The sequence below is a fragment of the Gadus morhua genome, chromosome 2 (assembly GCF_902167405.1).
Source record: "Gadus morhua chromosome 2, gadMor3.0, whole genome shotgun sequence".
Classification (NCBI taxonomy): Eukaryota; Metazoa; Chordata; class Actinopteri; order Gadiformes; family Gadidae; genus Gadus; species Gadus morhua.
In genome coordinates this window covers 9328987-9351200 of record NC_044049.1, presented here as the reverse complement: position 1 = coordinate 9351200, position 22214 = coordinate 9328987, and the positions used below count along the sequence as shown (strand labels likewise).

General features: G+C 41.9%; 2 protein-coding genes across 6 annotated transcripts in view; both read left to right on the top strand.

Moving 5' to 3' along the window:
* The first annotated feature begins 6458 nt into the window (after positions 1–6458).
* psmg3 (proteasome (prosome, macropain) assembly chaperone 3) lies at positions 6459–9035 on the top strand. 3 transcript variants are annotated; one of them, XM_030350308.1, is made up of 3 exons: positions 6459–6575; positions 7224–7444; positions 8342–9035. In XM_030350308.1, exons 2-3 carry the CDS (start codon positions 7232–7234, stop codon positions 8492–8494), a joined length of 366 nt encoding a protein of 121 aa, XP_030206168.1. In that variant the 5' UTR covers positions 6459–6575; positions 7224–7231; the 3' UTR covers positions 8495–9035. The 3 variants fall into 3 exon arrangements, with proteins under 3 accessions (XP_030206168.1, XP_030206172.1, XP_030206175.1); XM_030350312.1 differs by lacking the exon at positions 6459–6575 and adding an exon at positions 6596–6976; XM_030350315.1 differs by lacking the exon at positions 6459–6575 and adding an exon at positions 6601–6683.
* Positions 9036–9316: 281 nt separating this feature from the next.
* The window catches only part of tmem184a (transmembrane protein 184a), a 15349-nt gene continuing 2451 nt past the window's right edge, over positions 9317–22214 (top strand). The window contains exons 1-8 of one of the 3 annotated variants that reach the window (XM_030350288.1): positions 9317–9402; positions 9922–10140; positions 14494–14659; positions 15471–15561; positions 16846–16921; positions 18353–18444; positions 19506–19675; positions 20160–20357. In XM_030350288.1, the coding sequence (XP_030206148.1) occupies positions 9922–10140; positions 14494–14659; positions 15471–15561; positions 16846–16921; positions 18353–18444; positions 19506–19675; positions 20160–20357 (1012 nt within the window). In that variant the 5' untranslated portion in view covers positions 9317–9402. Of the gene's footprint in view, positions 9736–9921; positions 10141–10167; positions 13467–14493; positions 14660–15470; positions 15562–16845; positions 16922–18352; positions 18445–19505; positions 19676–20159; positions 20358–22214 lie in introns of those variants that run through there. The other 2 variants (XM_030350281.1, XM_030350294.1) reach the window with 2 other exon arrangements.

The following is a 22214-nucleotide window of genomic DNA, read 5'->3' as shown; positions in this document are numbered from 1 at the left end:
ATAATCATCCTACAATTACCCGCTATTCTTCAACAGCATACCTCAATAAGCTAAAAAGTATGATACAACTACGAGTATACCCTGTGAATAGACATACTGACAGACTTTCTTGGAAATAACCATGATCACGAAAAATGTATTCCTAAAATGAAGAAAATGTTTTTTAGTTGACATTTTCTTCATTTTTATTCTGGCACTCCCTTTATCCTCTTCTGTGGAGGCAGCATCTTCATGTTTCAGCCTAGCTCTCCATTCTACTCAAAAAGCTCTACTTTGGCACAGACTCCGTAATTAAATGAGGCTTTGTCTGTGCTGAATACCGTTGTCAACCCTCAACACCGCTAAAGGAAAAGGGAGGCAAGTCTAGAGGTGGGCAATAATCCAACGTTATTGTTTAACGTCTTTGAATTGTATTGTACCGTCATGAAATTAAGGTATCAGACCTCTCATGAGACCCAGTTTTATACTCGGTCTTAACGAGGAGATATGGCCCACAAATGATCTAAATATGAGGTTCAAAATGTCAGAGAGAACGGAAAACTACTTTTAGTGACTATACTTTAAATTCCCATATACTTCAATGTAGTGTCCCTCATTGTTACTGTTAAATGTGGTATTTTCAATGCACAAGCATACCGCGATTGTTATCGAAATTGTGTAAAATGCATGAATACCCTGATAATACATTTTTCCATATAATCCAGACCTAGCTCCCACAACAGAGAAGCCCTTTTCTAGGCAGCAAACTAGAAGTGGTTACTCAAAAAGGGAGCGACATGCAAATGCACATGAAAAGCACAACTCTTCCTCAGTGCTGAGGCCACCAGTGTTGCTTTATTCATCACCTCAATTCGGGGCTGAACTCACAATGGTTGCTCCTTCGAGCAGCAACGGGCCGAATACACAGCGGAGTAGCTCTCATGGCATCTCCCTTAAACATGAAACGCTCAGAGGAGCAGCACCCCGTCTCTCTCCCTCTCGCGCTGTCCCCATCTCTTTCGTTGTCACCCTCTCTCTCTCACTGTCTCCCTCTCTCTTCTTTCTCCCCCTCTTGCTGTCTCTCCAACTCTCACGTTGTCGCCCTCTCTCGCTGTCTCTCTTTCTCTCTCACTGCCTCCTTATCTCGTTGTCTCTCTCTCTCTCTCTCGTTTGTCCCTCCCTCTTTCTCTCTCTCTCTCTCTCTCTCTCTCTCTCTCTCTCTCTCTCTCTCTCTCTCTCTCTCTCTCTCTCTCTCTCTCTCTCTCTCTCTCTCTCCCTCTTTCTCTCTCTCTCTCTCTCTCTCTCTCTCTCTCTCTCTCTCTCTCTCTCTCTCTCTCTCTCTCTCTCTCTCTGTTTTCCCCTCTCTGTCTCTCTCTCTCTCTCTCTCTCTCTCTCTCTCTCTCTCTCTCTCTCTCTGTTTTCCCCTCTCTGTCTCTCTCTCTCTCTCTCTCTCTCTCTCTCTCTCTCTCTCTCTCTCTCTCTCTCTCTCTCTCTCTCTCTCTCTCTCTCTCTCTCTCTCTCTCCCTCTATATCCCCTATGACTTTATTTCCTTCTCTCTCTCTGTTTCCCTCTCTTGTCGTCTCATTCTCTCTCGCATACAACAGCGACACGAGGCTCTGAGCCCAACTGTAAAATATGCATATCAGTCGTGTTTTGATCTGAAACATGAAACACACGCTGACACACATACACACACACGCACACACACACACACACACACACACACACACACACACACACACACACACACACACACACACACACACACACACACACACACACACACACACACACACATACAGACACACACACGGTGGTTTCTGGTTCATGGTGAGAGCAGAGCAGGTGAACAAGTGAATGTTCCTCGCTCACATGAAACTGCTGTGTATTCGAGAGCACAGCTCTCGTTTGTTTCGGGATCTGAAAAAAAGCTCAGCGTGTTCAATTAAAATCGATTGAAAAAGTAGTCAGGGTTGAGACTAAATAGATAGCTCTCGGCCTCAGCCCGGGGACATAGGCGAAGCCCTAATTGTGTACATTGAAAATGAACATTTAGATGTGTAATTGAAAGTGAGCAGATATAGTATGCAGTGGGAAAGGAAGGCTTAACTGAAGAAGAACAAAATACAATTTGCGGGGAATTAAATTAATGCTCATGCTAATTAACTAGAATACTAACTACAAGTATGTATGAGAATACATACTTCACCTATTAACACACACACACACACAGACACACACACACACACACACACACACACACACACACACACACACACACACACACACACACACACACACACACACACACACACACACTGCTAATTCAATACCCTACTAACAACTAATTATATATTATTATAAACAATAACAATAAGCATTGTTGTTATTATCACTATTAATAATAAAGTAGGCTATCCGGTATCCACATAGGAGAAACATGTATCATTTGACCCAATGGAGAGGTAGTGGTAGTAATAGTGTGCTGTGTGATTATTATCTCAATAATAAAGATAATTGAATCTGAACGGAATATCATCATCAAGCGAATGGGATATTTAATGACACCATTACAATGTCAATGCCTCGCAGTCGTCCTGAATTAATGAGGTGCTGCTGCCAGACAGACCAGCAAGATGATCAGTAGAATGAATTACAAATTCGACCTAGTTTAATTAATCAGCCGCTCAATACATTGATGGAAAAGTAAACAGCTTGTCTTTCATTTTAATGCACATACAAAGCTGATTACAGTTAATAGACTCATCAATATAACGTGCTTAACTGTGTGTGTAAAAGTAGGCCCATATTAGTTCTCCTATTGAAAGAGCTCATCTTTGAAAGTTATCATTATTGAATGTAACTAATGACATGCCATGGCATCAGGGTGCAGCCTCCGTTATTATATGAATGACAAAGTAATGCCCGACCCAACAAAATAAAACAACATAAACAAACGAAGAAGGCAAACTAATTAGTAACTTTAGCAACCTTTAAGCTGCTGTAGGCAGATTTGATAAAGTTATAAAGTGCATGTGCAGAGAGCAAGTTTTTTTAAATAAACAATCAAAGAAAGTCCCCTCCTTCTCTGCTCCCTCCCGCCCTACATCCCTCCCTAAAGTGTTGCATTTCCAAATCTGTAATTGACAGGCAAGAAGGATGTCCCAAACCTATCAGGGAAGAGATTCCCTAATTGGTCAGCAATTTGCGGGTCAAGTTGAGAGGTCAATCATAATACATCTGAGGGACAAGGATTATGAAATTTCCTGTAATAGCTCATCAACTTCATCTTCCTCAAATGAATATTTTCGTTGTGTACTAAAATTAAAACATTAGTCTTCGGCATCGTACAGTTGCTAAGGTGCAGGTGACGGGAGTGTGCATCATTTTCCCCAGGTGTTTTTCTGCCTTCGTACGTGTTGGGGCTGGTGGTTGCTGACGCGTTCTCACATGGTTCTCGGGGGCCTGTGGGCCCTTGAGATTTGTTCATGAATAATAAAGACTTCATTCAGTTGATTCCGACTGGAACCAGAATGAAAGTAGAAATATTAACATAATTCATGACACCGGTGTTTCCATGCAACAAGAAATGTGAAGAGGATAAATTACTAATCATCCTCCCGCAGTCATACTTTAAGCGGGAAACATGCCAAAACTCATTTATACAAGTACTTCTGATTTCATGTCTCAAAAGCCAAGCAGGCCAAGTAGGACTATCAGAGAAAATTACGGACAAGATAAAAACTCTTTCAAGAGCTTATCTCCAAGAAACAGGGAGGAAGACAATCAGCAACAGGGTGACCGATTATTAATAACATCTCGTAATCTGCACCGAACAGGAACCACATTCAGCGTCCATATTATGTCGTTATATCAGACCTCAATGTTCATCCAATGCCAAGAGTAGAAGGTGTCCCACTTGTAAAGGCGTAATATGCTTGTCTTTTATTGTGGTCCCACAGATTGCTATGAAGTCATAGCACGTCACTGAATTGAAGAAAGCAATCCTGGCTTGGACCAAATGGAAATGGGGATTTTGAGTCCTCTGTAATGAGAGCGACAGAAACAAAGGGTTAGAGGTTTAGGCCTTTGAGTGGTACGGTCTAGAGAGTAAGTGAGGGGGGGAAAAGGGTGTAGTAAGGAGCTAGGAAGGTTATGGACAGGGTCAAGTGTTGGAGAGAATGTAAATACAGCAGAAGAGCAATGTGTCAGCATTCTCTTTAACACACCGTGAATAGTAATCTATCATGGTAGGACCTATTACCGGTAGTGCATACATTGCCTTCAATCTGTAACACATTTTGGTGTCATGAAATAGATTATAGATTAATAGATTTTTGTGCTATACATTTATCATGTAGCAAAGAAATAAAGTTATAAGTTATAGTTTTAGTTATAGTAAATCATTGTACTTTGCTATCTTTTTCATAACAAAGTGAGCATAACAACATGACTTACAACTTGCATTACTTGTCATACTTTTTAAACAATGTTTAATGTTATAATTCTACTTTAAATTGCTTATACTTTTGATTTATTGAACCATATAACTATAAAATATGTATATATATATATATATAAATTAAAGTTTCTTCCCGGGAAGCCTCAGACGTCTGAATAAAATGTTACATAATCTGGACATATTAGATGTTGTAAATAATGTATACCAAAAAAATAAACATCTCACATCCTCAAATTAAAAACTCTGGGCTGGGACAACAACGAGCATTAAGGTCCCAGCGCTTTCATTCTTCAGGATATTCTTTACTGTGATGCACAGAACACCATTGCGACAGAGCCGCTGTGCGTGTTCCGGGAAGCGTTCCATGTCCTCATTGCCTCCCTATTGTTTCTCGTGTCACTTGTGTGAGGCCCGAATCCATTCCCCCTCGGTGCATTACCCTTGTGGGAATAACAGACCGACGCAAGATACAGCCAAGTGATAGTGTTGAATATTTGATATGACCACAATGTTGAGTCTGAGGCGGCACGTATTTCAAACAAACGAGGGGGCCCATCCTTTTATGTAACCCGAGAATGCTTTGTTTGTACTTTTAACACCCAAATGAGATTCCATAATAGTGCTGTCCGCTGCGCAAGGAGACACACACAACTAATACATCAGGTGACCATGCAAGTGTGTCAAGGACACACACTGGAGGGGCCTTGAGTGATTGATCAAGTACAACAGAGAGCAGTAGAACCACCAATTCTATGAACAGGGCCGTTTATTCAGAGTGAATAATAATTTCGCTGAGCCCAGTCTATTTGACGATCTGAATTGTGTGCGTCTGTGCGTGTGATATCTGTGTGTGTGTGTGTGTGTGTGTGTGTTTGTGTGTATGATACATGGGCGTGATATCTGTGTGTGTGTGTGTGTGTGTGTGTGTGTGTGTGTGTGTGTGTGTGTGTGTGTGTGTGTGTGTGATTATTGTGTGTGTTTGTGTGTGATACCTGTGTGTGTATGTGTTTTTGTGTATCTTTGCTTGTGTGATGTGTGTGTGTGTGTGTGCGCGTGTGTGTGTGTGTTTTTTGTGTGTCTTTGCTTGTGTGATGTGTGTGTGTGTGTGTGTGTGTGTGTGTGTGTGTGTGTGTGTGTGTGTGTGTGTGTGTGTGTGTGTGTGTGTGTTGCTATGTGTGGGATATCTGTGTGTGTACATGTATGTGTGTGTGTGTGTGTGTGTGTGTGTGTGTGTGTGTGTGTGTGTGTGTGTGTGTGTGTGTGTGTGTGTGTGTGTGTGTGCGTAGCGTTTGGATAGTGAAAGACGCTTTATGTTGCATCTGGCATGGACATAACTTCAGTGCCACACAAGCAACCCGAGGAAATAATTTGCAGTGTCAGCACTTTTATTCCCTCCCCCTACCGATGCATATGCCTGAGTAGCCCATCACTTTTTGGCTGTCAGTTGCCAGCCTGTGACATCTGTATAGAAAGATTAATACAGCAAAACGTTGGGGGGGGGGGGGGGGGGGGTTACGGTAGGGGGTACTATGCATACATCTTATTATAAACTGATGGTATTGTCGTGGCAGAAAAATGTAACAGTGTTTCAACATACTAGCCTAATCAAACTCAATATGGTTGAGTTCATATGAAATGTAATCGTCCCTTATTACAGTAAATATACAACTTTTCTGCACTGCGTTTTTCTCAGATTGATGTATTGATAGGTGGATACATGTGTGAAATAACTTCACCCCTAATAAACTTTGATAATTTGATTGTTAACTGAGTACATACGCTAATATTTGCATGCTTGTTGTGCTTTCATAAAACATATTATGTTTCTATAAACCTTCTGGCTATACTGGAATATACAACAACTCCTTCAAAACATTGTATGGATCTGTTTGTGAATGAAAATACGTGTAATGGAACCTTATTTTATGAATGAATGTGTTCAATAAAATGATAACATTAAGCGATTAAGTGACATGACGTCACTAGTTCATACTGTATATTGCTCCTTCTGCGCATGTGCAAACAAGCGAGGGAGTTTTGGTTGCAGAGCATGACAAAGCAAAAGCGAAACTGTGCGAAAGTACATCGCTGAAATTGTTTCTGAAAGGCATAATTTACTGTTCCTGCTCTGTGGTAAGAAGGAAGTCATTGTTGTCCGCAGCTACGCATGTACGCTTTGTCCCTGGAGCTAATGTTTGCTACTGCAGCTTATTGTTGTCTTCTTCCGGGCTTCTGCTCATGGTGTGTTTTGTATCTGAACGAACACGTGTATTTAGTGACATTATATGAGGTCCCAATCGCTGTTTTGAATGGACATTTGAGCCTGAACACCTTAACGCGTTTGCTATAAAGGCGACTGATGAGTTACTGTTGGCGAAAATGAATCTGCTAACCTAGCAGACAATGCGGACTTAACGTTAAATCAGTAGATTTAGCTATGGCGCTCAGGACGCAGGCTATAATAAATGAGGATGTTTGTGTTTTACTGCGTGTAAAGAGCAAAACATTTTCACAGATGTAGCAGAATACCAAAGGTATCTAACTTACACAGTGTGTGTGTGTGTGTGTGTGTGTGTGTGTGTGTGTGTGTGTGTGTGTGTGTGTGTGTGTGTGTGTGTGTGTGTGTGTGTGTGTGTGTGTGTGTGTGTGTGTGTGTGTTTGTGCGTGGTGGATTTCATTTTCTCTGTATGGGATGCATGCCTGCGTGTTGCTCATGGAGTTTACAATCAATTAACTGTTGTTAATGTTTACTCTTATTTGTCCTTAATCTGCGTCCTACAGGATTGAACATGTCTACCACCATGATCAAAACAAGACAAACGGAGAAGGAAATCAATGGAGTCAGGACGCAGGTCATCTGTACCGAATTCAGCAATTATATATTCATAGTTCTCACACAATATGGGAAGATTGGAACGTTGGTGTCCGTCACACCAGAATCCAAATCAAGTGATGTCAGCATGCCAATGTTCACCACCAAAGTACTGATGGGAAAAGATGAGGTACAGTAAATATATAAATACTGTGAGTTTATTTAAGGTTTTAAAGCTATTGAAAAACACACCCTGACTTAAGGATGACTCTTTACATCCAACCACACTACCAGGTACAAGAAAGGTTGTGTACAAACGCATAGACACAGCATACACTGTTTATGATCATTTGTATAGCCCTTTATGATGACTCTTGTCACATGCTCCCTACGCAGTTGAATTCAGTTCAGACAGGGAGAGTTGTTTGTCAGTTTTTTTAACAAGTAAAGAGCTGGAATTGACTGCTGTTTAACCTTCCGCAGTACTCTGAACCATCTTTTATGTAACACAAGTCCAACATGTTGTCTTAAAATTCAAAATAAAGTAAACACCCATGTCCAAGTCTTTTTTCCAATTAAAGTCTTATAAAAAAAGTCTGATAAATTCTTAAATATAGCCATGTCTGTGTTCAGGAACTTCTTCCTGTGGTTGTCCACAGTGCCATCTGAAAGTAAGGTATTCTAAAATAGACTTTGGAGGGAAAACGCCACAGGGAATGTACCAAAAAAAACGTTACCCACTTAGAGGACTGCTAGTTCTAGTTGCCAACATAGCCATGGCAATTATCAAGTCTTTATATCGGACTTCCTTCTTTTTTTAGAATGGATTCTAAAAGAAAATGAAGCGATGATATCCATGTGGAACTGTCAATCACGCCATACTGTTTGGCATGATATATTCAGCTGGACACTTTTCTGCTAATGGTTCTGTGTGCAGGGTGAAAGGAAGGGATGCATTGATGGGGAAACTGGGCCAGTCCGGAAAACCACTGCCTTGTCACCAAACTACATTGAGTGCAGTGTGCAATGTATGCCCAGTTCTTTTAATGGTCTTATGTAGGGTTAATGCTTCCTTTCTTTTTTTCAGCCTTTAACACATGTGTGTGCCAAAAACCTGGCAACCTGTGTGTCACAAGAGGCTGGCAACAGGCCTGTGTTGCTGGGACTGGCCCTTAAGGACTCCTCTATAGAGGCTGTGAAACTCATGAGAGACCTCATCAAAAGCTGTCAAGTCTGGTAGCAGATCATGAGTCAGGCTGCCAAAGGATGTCAAAGACTGTAAAAAAAAAAGTTTAAAAAGACACAACTGTCTAATGTTTGTCATTTTCATGTTGTCACTTCTTTAACTATGTGTTCCTTTTAAGAATAAATTGTTGTCAATTCGAGATCAATGTAATAAATGGCTTATGCTGACTGAATATGTATATGAGCACCATTTGATTTATATTCCTGTCCTTAAATGAAACATCACCGACTTTGAATGCATGTCTGCATTGCAATGCAACCCCACCCTGCGTTCCTTCTCAAGAGTTCTTCCTTGCTATTTAAGGGAGTATTTTCTTGCCCTCTGTGGGGCTAGGGTCAGGGTCATAAATATATAGCCTGTTAAGTCCTTAGAGACAGTACCTGTGATTAAGGGCAATACAAATTAAATTGAATGTCTGAACTGGGTTGACACTATCAAATGTCATCAATGATCCGCTTCCACCATTGATTATTCAACCTAAGTCTGTATCTCGCTGTATTACATTCTGGAATAAACCATCTATTCAACCCTTTTATCCAACCTGTCGGGTTGCTTTGATTTCGACTTCAAGAATTACTACTACGACGGAAAATACACAACGCAGAGTCTATACGAACAGTCTAGAATTAAGCTGAAATCTAACAAGTTGTTCGAATGAGTACGATAACGGCTACCCTTCCTATTGAGAGACAAGAAATAAGCCAATTACATAAATAAATTCATACACCTTAATTATTCACACTACTTCACGATAGCAACACTGCAGCCAGCGGATCAATACTAGATCAGGGCTACTTTGGGACACGGTGAAACGTGACCATGACGACGCGCATACTCACGTCACCGGTTCACCTGTGCCCTGCCGAACCTGTTTATCCTGCTTACCCAAGAGAAGTCGTCAGGTCCGTGTTTATAACGAGAAATAGGTCATTATGTTGAACTGGGGGCATAGTATGCGGAACTATTTGGAATTTTCTGACTTTTAACGATTGTGTTATATCGACTTATGGTGCCTCGGACTTCGACCTAGTTTTACCATCCGTATCAACGAGGAAGTAGTCGAAGCCGTTGAACTCAGGTGTATAACGCTATGCCAGACCCAGGAAAAGTGATCGAATGGGCACATTTCTTTATATACACTTAAGATAGGTGGAAAACTAGTTTCTATTTTTCAAATCAGAACAACAAGTGTATTTTTCGAGCTAGGGGACATCCTCGACGACACCGGGGCCAAGGTAAGCTGTTGAATTATTGAAGAGACTAACGTTAAGCGATCTATAGGCGGCTACTGTAACTTGGATGTAGGCTCATGTAAGTTCCTCGAATAGGCGTCAGCTAGGTCAGTGACACTGCAGTACAGCAGGAGATTAATTCGTGTTAACAATGTATAATGTTTTTGATCATCACCCCTCCAACTACAGATGAACGCCTCGGCATTGGATCAATACACCCAAAACGAGTCCTTTGTTCACCTGCCAGCGCCCATCCTGCCAGTTATGTCGGACGAATCCAACATGACTATTCTTCGGGACGGGAATGGGACCATCCTGAAGGGTCATCAAATCTTCCTAAACACCATGACCGCTCAGGCCCTCTCGGGCATTTTCGTGTGGTCTGCGTTGCTTATTACCTGTCACCAGGTGAGTGTTTTTGTGTTGTGTTGTTGTCGTTGTTGCTTTTCTATCAGCCTAATGAACGCTTTAATTTGTTTTCTTTTACAATGCTATTATTTAAATTGTGAAGGGGCTTGACTTAATCACGGCAAACATAAACGTAACGCGTTGGCACACCTGGATACCGCAATCAAAATATGCAAAGACGAGTGTGTGACCTAAATGGCTTCTTTTATCAACGTCAAGTCTATCGGCTCACGTGAACGCCTCAGCAACACCAGTTGATGTTGGTATAAAAAAGGCTATTTATTACTTGGTCAGTTCAAAAACTGACCTTGTAATAAATATGGCAATACCATTTGAAACGGTATGGATATTTTGAACATCATAACATCATTCATTTATGAAATATGCAATGCAATTTGGAACAGGGTGTGGTGTGCACATGTAGGCCTATGTGATTGGACTCTGTGGATGCACTATCTTCATATATCGTTTTGGCCAATCTGTTATGTATAAACTGCAAACGTTGAACTGCAGATAATACAACAGGGGGGCTTTATCAGTACAGTAGACAAATCAACAGAGATTACTTTCAAAGCTTCAAGGAAGGATCACGGCCAAGACGACTTGCGATGTAATACTTTATCTACAACTTGGCGAGATACCACCATAATAAAACCATCAACAAATAAACTGCTTTATAGTTCACACGATTATAATTCAGGGAAATGAGTTAGAAGGAAATGTGTTATGTTGCGTGGTGCACCCAACATTGTATTTTTGTGTTTGGACTTCCTTTGCACTGCTCGTCAATGCAGTGTTAACAAAAACCAACGTGACAACCACATTTTTGAAAACGATAAAACATTCAGGACGATTCCAGCCATCTGAACCCAACCATGGCCGGGTACTCCAAACAACTGCAGGGATTCAGCCGCAATTGACCTCCCATTGGGACGCTGTTTTAAGCCCTGAGTGATGTTAACGTCACACAAACACGTGTTTGCGTGTAGCTGGGGGGCAGGCAGAAATTGTATGTTTACTAAGATCGGCTGGAGGTAAAGCCCAGTGAAGTGCGGCAAAGAGATGGGGGGGGGGGGAAGACGAACTAAAGCCTGCAGTGCTAGCTTTTGAATGCTGCTGGTGTGCCGTTTTGACTTTGTTAGAAACAAGATTGGCTGTGGATTATTGTGCCACACGTTGTGAATACTAAATGTTGCTGACGCTGACCTTGCATGCTCCCTGCCACCTGAAACAATATGGATACATGATGAATATCACGTCTTTCCCTGATGTTGTATTGTTGTTTGTTTATGCAAGATTACCCGGGAGCTGTGATTCTATCATCGAATTCAGATCATTACTTTTTTTCTATAACTTCTTAATCGTTCCATCCCTCTAATTAAACTGCCACGTGGCTCTGATGGACTGCCGCTATTATGCAAAAAAAAAAAATGGGCTGTTCCATACTTTGGCCTTAAGCCATCCCCCAGAATGCTGCTAAATTCCACCCAGGTTGGCATTATGGAAAACAGCCCAAGCTTTTCCTAGCTGTGTGTGTGTGTGTGTGTGTGTGTGTGTGTGTGTGTGTGTGTGTGTGTGTGTGTGTGTGTGTGTGTGTGTGTGTGTGTGTGTGTGTGTGTGTGTGTGTGTGTGTGTGTGTGTGTGGTCTTGAGCGGCATGAAATACATCAAACCCTAACCCTCTTGGATGGTCAGCATCCTCTCTAATGGTCATTTAATGATGCTGTGCTCATTTAATGATGTCATTTAATAAAGGCTGCAGTGCTCCCGAGGTTCAATAACAAATAATTATTTTTCAATAGTTTCCTGTGCCCTGCTGTTGTTACTAAAGATAATGAACTTGTACTTTTTGTTGTCGTCAGCTGTGACTAATTTGTAACCCGTACACCAAAGAGTGTGCGTAAAGTCCAGCTTGGGAAGTATTGCACAAAACCTTGTCACAGTTAAGTGAGCACTTTTATCTACCCACAGCTCGTATCTATTCAGCTTCCTGGATATTGTCAACAGTTGTAAAGGCAGGATGTTGCTAAGCTACTGGCTCATTTCTTACTTCTGCTAAATTGGATGTGCGGCTATGAAATTAACACTAATTTATATGAGAACCTGCCGGTTCTCAAGGCAGAAAGGTGTGGGTTATTGAACTTAAAGTTGTTTTTGAACCTTTTGATTTGTATTACCAGAAGTGTAGCTAGGCTACTCATTGCGTTCACTGCTTGTTAGCTGCTGTTCAATGCCTGAAGTTGGTCAAGAGACATTCAGCCTCTGTCAGTCAGTTTGTACTAAGCGCCATTCCTGGTCAATTCATGGTCAACCAAATAAAACTAGGATAGGTACTAGTTATGACCGATTCCATTAATGGACCGGAGTTTGATTTGTATCATGTCCTTGTCCTTGTTTCTACGTTCTGTTTTGAGCTGTTTCAGTTAATGACATTCCAGCAGAATCACAGTCTGCCAAATAGAAAATAAAACAATGGCTCAAAACAATTCAAACACTTTGAGCAACGTAAAGATTCGGCCCCGTTCGGAAATCAGCCACTGCCCAGCCAAAGCCCGACTGGTACACAGTGGTGTTCACCAGACTTCAGGTTAACATTACCGAGGGGTCTGGTCTGATTTTGTCACTAGACTTGTCTTGCCTTGAGTTATTTGCATGAGCTCACCGTGTTTGCATGACCATTCTTCAGGGAGGTGTGTGTGTGTGTGTGTGTGTGTGTGTGTGTGTGTGTGTGTGTGTGTGTGTGTGTGTGTGTGTGTGTGTGTGTGTGTGTGTGTGTGTGTGTGTGTGTGTGTGTGTGTGTGTGTGTGTGTGTGTGTGTCTGACCCTTTTCTTAGGCGGGCCTCCGGCTACAAGCTTTCCTCACACTCACCAACTCATCAGCACCCCGCCTAGAAAAAGCTTTTCTAATACAAAGGATAATTAGCAAAGTTACGAAATGTGCGGTGGAAATACATGGACATGGTTTGAGTTGTGACATGCTCCTTATTAAGACTTAAAAGACTCAACAGAAGACCTGAATACATATGCTGTATGCTAGAACATAGTGTGTACGCACGCACACACAAAAAGTGTCATTGTGGTATAGCCAACGCATAACGCCAAATGCAGAAAATGTGACGCTGTGGTGGGTGTCAATAAATGACATGCTTAACTTCCGCCTCGCAGCAGTTTCAGTTTCAACTAATAACAAAGTCCTTTCGACTTAAAAAGGTCACATTCTGAGTGATATATCTGGGTGGCTCGCTGTCGTGGAGACGTGTGCCTCGGGTCTCGTGGGTGTGGGTCTGAGAGAAGATGGATGGCCTGAGCATTGACATTACAACTGTGGTGCGCTTTTTTCTTTTGTTTCCCAGAGAGGGAGTTGTGTGCTTTGTGCATATTTAATATTAATATCTATCAAGATGTTGTATAGTTTGAGCTAGGCCCAGCTGATATCATCAAAATGTGTTCTTGGTGTTTGTTCTTATCTGGCAAGGTCTAAAGGCAGGGGCTGTTGCACGTATTGTCACATCACAATTTACATTGCAGCAAGATGCCCTTCAGAATGAAACACACACACACACACACACACACACACACACACACACACACACACACACACACACACACACACACACACACACACACACACACACACACACACACACACACACACACACACACACACACTATTGTGAAGATACAGTTGCTTTTCAGAGTTCCTCCCATGGGTCTTTCTCGTTTTGCGCTATGCATGCTTTCACTTTGCATCAAATTAACACATACATTTCCCTTGGCAGTCAGTGTTCAAAGCCAGCTGCTCTGTATCTATCTCTGCAGTTATCCGGTGCATTTTGGACATGAATCCATCAATTTAAATCTCTTTTAAAAAGTTTTTTTTAATTTATTTTTTCTGATTTGTATATTATGAACAAAAGTATCACCTGATACAGCTAAATACACCAAAAAGGTCAATTGCATCCATTGAATTAAGTTGATATTAAATTCGATTTGGTATTGATCATCTATTTGTCGTACTATACCTGTTGCAGATCTTCAATGTACAGATCATTTTGATACCCTACACAGCCATGGAAAAAAAAGAAGGAAAGAAAATATTACCGGTGGTTCAGGGGAACTGTTTTCATCACCTAGTTGAATTTATTTGAAACCCAAAACTGTAAATTTGTCAGTTCTTTTAGTGTAATCATGTTGTCACAGTATGCTAATACAAGTTCATCATGACAACTTAGCCTAAAATCTGTATCATTGATCAATGTCCAATATCACCTTAGGGCAGAGAAGAGCATTGAGTTTTCATTCAGTTCATGTCCTTGGTTCTTTTATCTTTCTCCATGCTCTTCTCCACACTCAGATATACACACACCTGCGGTCTTACACGGTGCCAAACGAACAGCGCTACATCATCCGCATACTGTTCATCGTGCCCGTGTACGCCTTCGACTCCTGGCTCAGCCTGCTCTTCATCAGCAACGACCAGTACTACGTCTACTTTGACTCCGTCCGTGACTGCTATGAAGGTATGTCACCTGATGGCTGGGGGCCCTACGCCTGTCCCTTTCTTCTCTTCTTTCCCAATGCATCTTCCCTTTTGTCTGGGGAGTTGGGACAGGGTGGGGAAAGAACTGACCAGACTAGTTTGTAATTGATATAATTGCGAAACCATTGTTAAAAGGGTTTTGTTCTCGGGAGCTGTAACATCAGATAGGCGTGTGTGTGTGATTCAGAAGCTTTTACGTAGTGCAGCAAAAAAAACGGGTCTATTGCATAGCTAAATGGCAGCTTTCTGTTTTTGTTTTTTTGTGGGTTGTGTATTGATTTCACAAGATGAAAAACCGTCTTCCGGCCATTCTTTAACGTAAATCCATGGTCTAAGGCTTCTGATCTTTTGCTTTGTATTAATAATATGCATGTTAGGTTAGAGAAATACAGTGATTCGATTACAGATTAAGTTCTAGAACATTTCATTGGGTTTATGCTTGGTTTGATTGTACTGCATGCTGTAGGAATGCCATTAGCCCTTGCAGGGAAGGCCCTATGAAGAACTGTCTGCAGAGTGGGTGCAGTCTGCAATGGCTTTGTTTAAGCCCTCCTTAAATAGCAACATAGGATTAAAAGATTTCCTGGACAAAGAAACCCTGGAAACGTTTGGGAATTAAAACAAGCCTGAATATGAGTTTTGTAACATTGCTATAATTATAAGTTTGTCCTTTTTTCTTTCTTGAATATCGTGTTTTTCATTTTTTTAACAAGCCAAGCCTGCACATCGTAATATGTTTAGAAACAATTGCATGACTATATAACATAACTTTATAAATTTCCCTCTCACAGCATTCGTCATATACAATTTTCTGAGCCTGGCGTTCGAGTACCTCGGGGGAGAGAGTGCTATCATGTCAGAGATCCGAGGAAAACCCATACAGTGAGTACTCTTGTAGTAGTACTACTTACAGTGAGTACTCTGGTAGCAGAACTACTCACAGTGAGCCCCTTGTGAGTACTCTGCTGTAGCTCTGAAGGATCCTCACTTCACAGCGGGCGCTAGCTAGCTCATTTCGAAACAAGCTCGCTGTCGGGTGAATAGACTCTCATCTGGGTCACTGGACCACACATGCCGAATATGTGTTCTCGTAGCTGTGGGTGAACAGGCCGGGCTTGGTGTTTTGCTTGGCGGTGATTGCTCACATTTACCCGCAGCATCAAGCATAAGAACATCATTGGGAAACACTCTGGCACGCTAGAATGACAAAACCGTATAATTATTCATAATTCATAATGCTACTATGATTTAGAAATGTGATGATGTCAATCTTAAAAATGGTTAATCTCAGTACACAAAGTCGTTGTTTTAATCAATAAATACAATGCACGCGGAGGTCTATTATGGTTTGGGGAAGATATCTTTTTAGACCGTCACCTGGCTCAGTTGAACAACTACTGTCTTTGCCAGGTTCTTAAAAGGGAGAGACATTGGCTTAAAACAAGACAAGCCTTATCCCAGCTAAACCCTATTTAGTAGAGACGAGGCAAGCAAATCTTTGTCATTTGGTGTTTTTCCAATTCTCTTCTCTGTTTTCGCAACACCTGACTTATTTAGATGATTTTCAATTAGCAAACCACAATCAGGTTAAAGATGTTAATACACAACACATCTAAACAGTTTTTAGTGATGACTAGAGGATTTTCTATACACAAAAAATGTACAACATTTCATAACATACTGAGGGAAGGAATATTGGGCATGGTCAACAATTCAATGTAATTCTGTTTTCTATGATGGATGACCAAATAATCACCTTTCATATGGCATCCAGAGCAATGAGCAGTTCAACATCTCTGTCTGGGGATCCCTGTGAAAGCTGTAGGGATTCCCAATTAAGATTAACTTTTTATAATAATAAAATTAATATGCAAGGACGTTATCTTTGAGTATATATTTGCATTATACAATTCTCAATAATTAAAGCAATGCACGCCCATCTAGAGGCATTTCATTTAGAAATTTGACTGATTATAGTACGCACACGGTTGTACTAAGAGTACTTCATAACATATTTGTTTTGAGTTTTTCCTCGTCTGAAAAATAATTTGTGTGTGAAGTATTACACTCAAATAATTATAGTAACCTTTTCAATTATATGATAGAATAAAAAAAGGTATAATTTTTCTGGGAAGGGAATTTGTACTAATTCTGTCCTCTCCACAGGTCAAGTTGCCTCTATGGAACCTGCTGTTTGTTTGGAATGAGCTATTCAATTGGCTTTCTACGATTCTGTAAACAGGTGAGCTCCAATGACAATCTTAGCCAGTGAGTGGCTCCTTCCCTTCTGTCATGGAAACGCATGTATCGCCACAATAGACATCACTAGGAAAATCCAAAAAGGCATTTTTAAGATTACAAAATTGGTTGTCTTCTTGTCAAGATGATAGCCACTTGTAGCTGCATGCAAAACTAAAAAGCAATTGAAATGTACTTGAAGGTAGTTTAGTATAACAGCAGCTCAGCTTTGAGCTGTGCTCACAGTGTGCTCACAGTGTCTTATGAGGCTGCAGTCTAACTGATGGGAATCCGAACTGAACGGCATGTCTTCCAAACAGAAAATAGGCAGTGAAAATAAGCTTTTTTTTGTTGCTGACAAGAAGATCTTTGACAGGAGATTGGCATGAGGCCTTTTTTTCAAAGTAATAGCATTCTGTTTGTTCCTTCAGATAGATGGCAATCATCACCATGTCAATGACCAGAATTATGTGGATTTCTTTTGTCTGTTTTTTTTTATTTATTGAATTTATGCTACAGTTCTAGCACTCAAGGCCAAGCGTGGAGTGCAGTCCACCCTCTAGTGTCTAATGTGTCTAAGTGAAGCCCTGCACTCATTATTTCCTCATTGTTATGCAAAGTTACTGCCCACTACATTTTCTGACTTGATAGCAGTTTTATGCTTTGTTGTTGGTCAACTTTTCATTATAATGTAATGAAGATTCAAGGAAGTGATTACTGAATATGCTTCATATCCAATCATACATTTCTCAGTATGAGAATCGGTACGGATTGTTTAACAGATGTCCTGTTGTTACATTCTCTCAGACAATGACCTTGGTTTAACAAAGAATAAACCATGTGATGAATTGGTCCTGAAAAGGATGCTGGGAAGCTTTAGATGGTGTCCTTTCAGAACAATTATGTGTCATTGTTTTGATTCATATGTATTTTTAGGAAATGGTTAATCTTATTAGCCCTGGCTTTTCCAAAGTTACCTTTCTGGAGGTGAATCGCCTCGGGAGTCTGTTTGGTCCAATTTGGTTCACTGCCAGAGCCATGCCTCTTTTTAACATCAGCCACAAATACATTGGTTTATTCAGACTTCAATACATCACACACCCATGAGGTCCCCTTGCTAGTCCAATGTGCTGTTGCTCGTTCATCTTTTCTTTTGCCCGTTGCATAGTTTTTCCACTTGCACTGCAAACCATGAGTTCTATCAGCATGAAAGATTATTACCATTTAGAAAGATCTTTGTGTGTGTGTGTGTGTGTGTGTGTGTGTGTGTGTGTGTGTGTGTGTGTGTGTCTGATTTATAAAGCAAGGCATGCTGTTTACAAAACAAAATCATATTCTTGGAGGTCATTAGCTGCAGTAAAATCCATTAAATAGTCACGACGGTTACTGTGTTCTTCGGCCTTCGTCTTCATGGTTCTTCATGATTATTCCCCAGGCTACCCTTCAGTTCTGCGTGGTCAAGCCCATCATGTCGGTCATCACCATCATCCTGCAGGCGGAGGGCAGGTATCATGATGGTGATTTCAGGTGAGTGGTGGAGCCGCGCCTTACAGTGGAATGTTAAAATCCTCAACTTGTCCCCAAAATGCGTGACTGACATTTAGCTGGACACTCCGCACTTTTGTGTTGACTGTATACATTATCAGAGCATTGAGCATTACACTCGGTTTTACATGAACGTAAGAAGCGCCAACAGCATGAGTTTTACAAGGAACCCTTTTGAGTCCAGAAAGCTTTTTATTAGAAAGATTTTCTTGATCTACTAAGGAATGAATGAGTGAAGTTATCCCAATGGAGGTTTTCATCCACGCAACCCTGTAGTGGTTTTAACAAAAAGTCATTCTCGGCAGTAATGGTTTTAGCCTTAAAAGTACAATGTCTCCTAATGAACGAAGGAAGAAAACAACCTTATTTATCAGTATTATATTCACAGGTTGCCCTCTCCCAACCAAATGGTTGATAGAAATCGGTTTAATCGAGTAGCCCGCCGAGTATGATTGGGTTGTCACAGATGTTTTCGCTCTGTATTATTATTATTTTAGATAGGAACTCGCACAAAGGCTATGAATTTAAATTGCACAATGTCAACTTCGATTTGAGGGTATCCCCCACATAACAGATAAGCTGTGCGAGATCAGCATCGCATTTTGGTCTTTATTTTTTGCCGTCCAATTTCCTTCTTTATTGAAGGTATCAGGATAATGTGTTTTGATAGGTGTAATCGTAATGCTCGTGAAAGCCTCATTTAAAAGTACACCCTGTTATTTCTTCTCAGTAATTCCTAATCCCTTAATATATTGGGACAGATAAACAGTTTTAAAACGTGACAAAGCCCCCCTAGCAGCAGCAGCATAATAGCGTCCTTAGTTCTTATTGTTTCGGTTCAAGAGAACAGTGGATTCCCCAAGAATCAGTTGCTCCTTATCTGTTCATCTCGTCAAATGTCATTCGTTTGAATGGCTCCTTTCAACATGTCTGCCTTTCAACACCGTACTTTGATTCACACCGTACACCGTATGTATAATTGAGAAGTTGCAAAAGCGTTCTTATCTGTAATCTGACACCACGGCTGTCTCTGACTTGTGCAGCGTCAACGGAGGATACCTGTACATCAGCATCATCTACAACTTCTCCGTCAGCCTGTCCCTCTACGCCCTCTTCCTCTTCTTCTTCGCCACGAGTGACCTGCTCCGGCCCTACGAACCGGTGCTGAAGTTCCTCACCATCAAATCGGTCATCTTCCTTTCCTTCTGGCAAGGTCAGTTCATTGTGTATTGGCTGTAATTCACTCAGCTTTCACTCGGGTTACTCGTTTTTAAAAGACTCTTTCATCCTAAGTGACTTCAGTGAATTCAGATTCATTAAAGGAGGAGGCTGGGAGTTACAAATCTCATTCTGTGGACATTTGGAAATTGAACCCCATACCTTTTTTGGCCATGAGTCAATCCCCCGTACAGTGACTATGCTATCCTTTCCATTATCTCGGAACATTTAAATTGCTATGCAATTTGGAGGCGGCATAATAGTCTCACGGCGATAATGATGTTTGACTCCCTGCTAAAAGGTTCTGGGTTCCCACCCTGTTGCCTGCAGACAGTCCACACGCAGGCATCTCATGCCTAAAAACCCCTGCACGCTCGACAACTAACCCTAACAAATATCCACATCGATCGGGATAAAAGCCTCTTCGCGACGACCTAAACAATGGCTCCCGGTAACGTGAGACGCCCTCCTCTCGCCAGGCATGGTGCTGGCCCTCCTGGAGCGGTGTGGCGTGATCCCCAACGCGCGGCTCATCGACGGCCACGAGGTGGGCGCCGGCACGGTGGCGGCGGGCTGGCAGAACTTCATCATCTGCATCGAGATGTTCTTCGCCGCCATCGCCCTCCGCTACGCCTTCACCTGCGACGTCTACCAGGAGAAGAAGAACGAAATACCAGGTAACGGCGACGGTGGTACACCGACAACATAACAACCGGGAGGGAGATGGTGAGGGGGGTATGTGCTGGTGGCTAGAGGGTGTTTGACTGGCAATCCGAAAGGGGCACGGTTCGATCCCCAACGGGCACGACTTGTCCCTCTCTGTGTTCTTGAGCACGAAGCCTCACCCCCTAACTCCTTCATGCTATCGGACTCCAGTGGAAGTCGCCCCAAGCGTCTCCAGAAGGTTCAGCTGGTAAATAGTGAGACCTTCGCTGTCTGTTTCTGCTGTGAAAACCAACAACAGGGTTAGCCTAACCACACATGGACAGAGTCACAATGGGCATAGAAAAATTCACAAATAGCATCCAACCTCTAAAAGGGAGGAACATACAGGGTTGAATAAGATAAAAAGTCTTATTCAACCCTGTATGTTCCTCCTTTTTAGACGTTGAATGCTATTTGTGAATTTTTATATGACGCAAGGCGTCCATTGTATCCATGGTTACCTTTCTTTTATAGTGTTTTTGAGTGTGTGTATATCTCTACCTCTATCTCGACCTCTGTGTATGTGTCTCTAATGGTAAATGCACTGCATTTATATAGCGCTTTTCTAACCAGTGGCCACTCAAAGGGCTATTTTACCGAACCTTCACCCATTCATATACACATTCACACACCGTGAGCAGTGAGGGTGAGGTGTCTTGCTCAGGGACATCTCGGCCCTCATCTAGGAGTAGCCGGGGTTCGAACTAGCAATCTTCCAGTTACCAGCCAACCAGCTATACCTCCTGTGCCACATGCCACAATGTCCCTGTCCCTGTCCCTGTCCCTGTCTCTGTCTCTGGCCCTGTCCCTGTCTCTTAAAAACTTGACAGGGCTGTTCAGGCCAGGACGCTTTAGCCTCTCCATGGGAACGCTTAGGGACCCTAAGCGATTCCTACTGAAACAGTATTTATTATGATAACAACGAGGCAAAGACAAATGGGGACCAGGGCATAGCGGTGTTCCATGGTGACCAGGTTAAAAGCGTTGCGTTATCCATCATCAGCTTGGCATTCTTTTTACCAACCTAATCTGAGGAATCTCACCAGGCTCTCACAAATAGGGATCAAAGACCAGACGAAGGGCTGTATTTCCTATTAACTTGTTCTGAAATATAGAGAGAGATTTTCTATCCATGAATCCCATTCCACATTCAACAATTTTACTCATTTTATTTTTCCCACCCTTCTGACCCATCTGTCCAGCCATGACGCCAAAAATACCATCTTTCTGAGGAGCTATTATTAAGCATTATCCATCGTATGTTTTGCCTCAAGAAAACGTGCGGCAAAACAAAAGCAATTACCTCTGATTTAGATAAAATATCTTTCCACGTAGACGCCATCAATCACACAGGGGGCTCTTTATCCTCTCTTGGGGCTTCTTGGCACATCTGCAAGCCAAGCCGGCAGAGAGGAGGGTAGAAGCAGGGCCCCCGGGGGGGGGGGGGGGGGGGGGATGCACGCCTCGGTGTCTGAGAACATATGCATCTCTACCTCCCCTTTCCACCTCAATAAGCCATGCTAGAAATCACCGCCAGTGACCCCTCTCAAATGGGAGGGCTGCAGGTTTTTTTATCCGCAGAGGCTAAAAAGGTTTGATGGCCAGCTCGCTGCATGTGGCGTGTAACGTGTTGGCTTTTAAAACAGCGGAGTCGACTCGTTGTGCTTGGTTCTTATTTCACTGTGCCTCTGCTGTGCTCTGCTGCCCAGATGGGGCTTTGTTCAAGTATTGCATTGATAGCGTAACATAAACGATATGTAATAATTAGCAGGTGATGCTCTATTGTATTTTTTTTTTTTTTTTTCAAAACAGGAACAGTGCACCCTGAG

Bases quoted from the DNA above. Each gene is read 5' to 3' on its own strand.
- psmg3 (XM_030350308.1), top strand. From the start codon at position 7,232: ATGTCTACCACCATGATCAAAACAAGACAAACGGAGAAGGAAATCAAT. The intron at 7,445-8,341 runs GTACAGTAAATA...TCTTTTTTTCAG, and splicing joins TACTGATGGGAAAAGATGAG to CCTTTAACACATGTGTGTGC.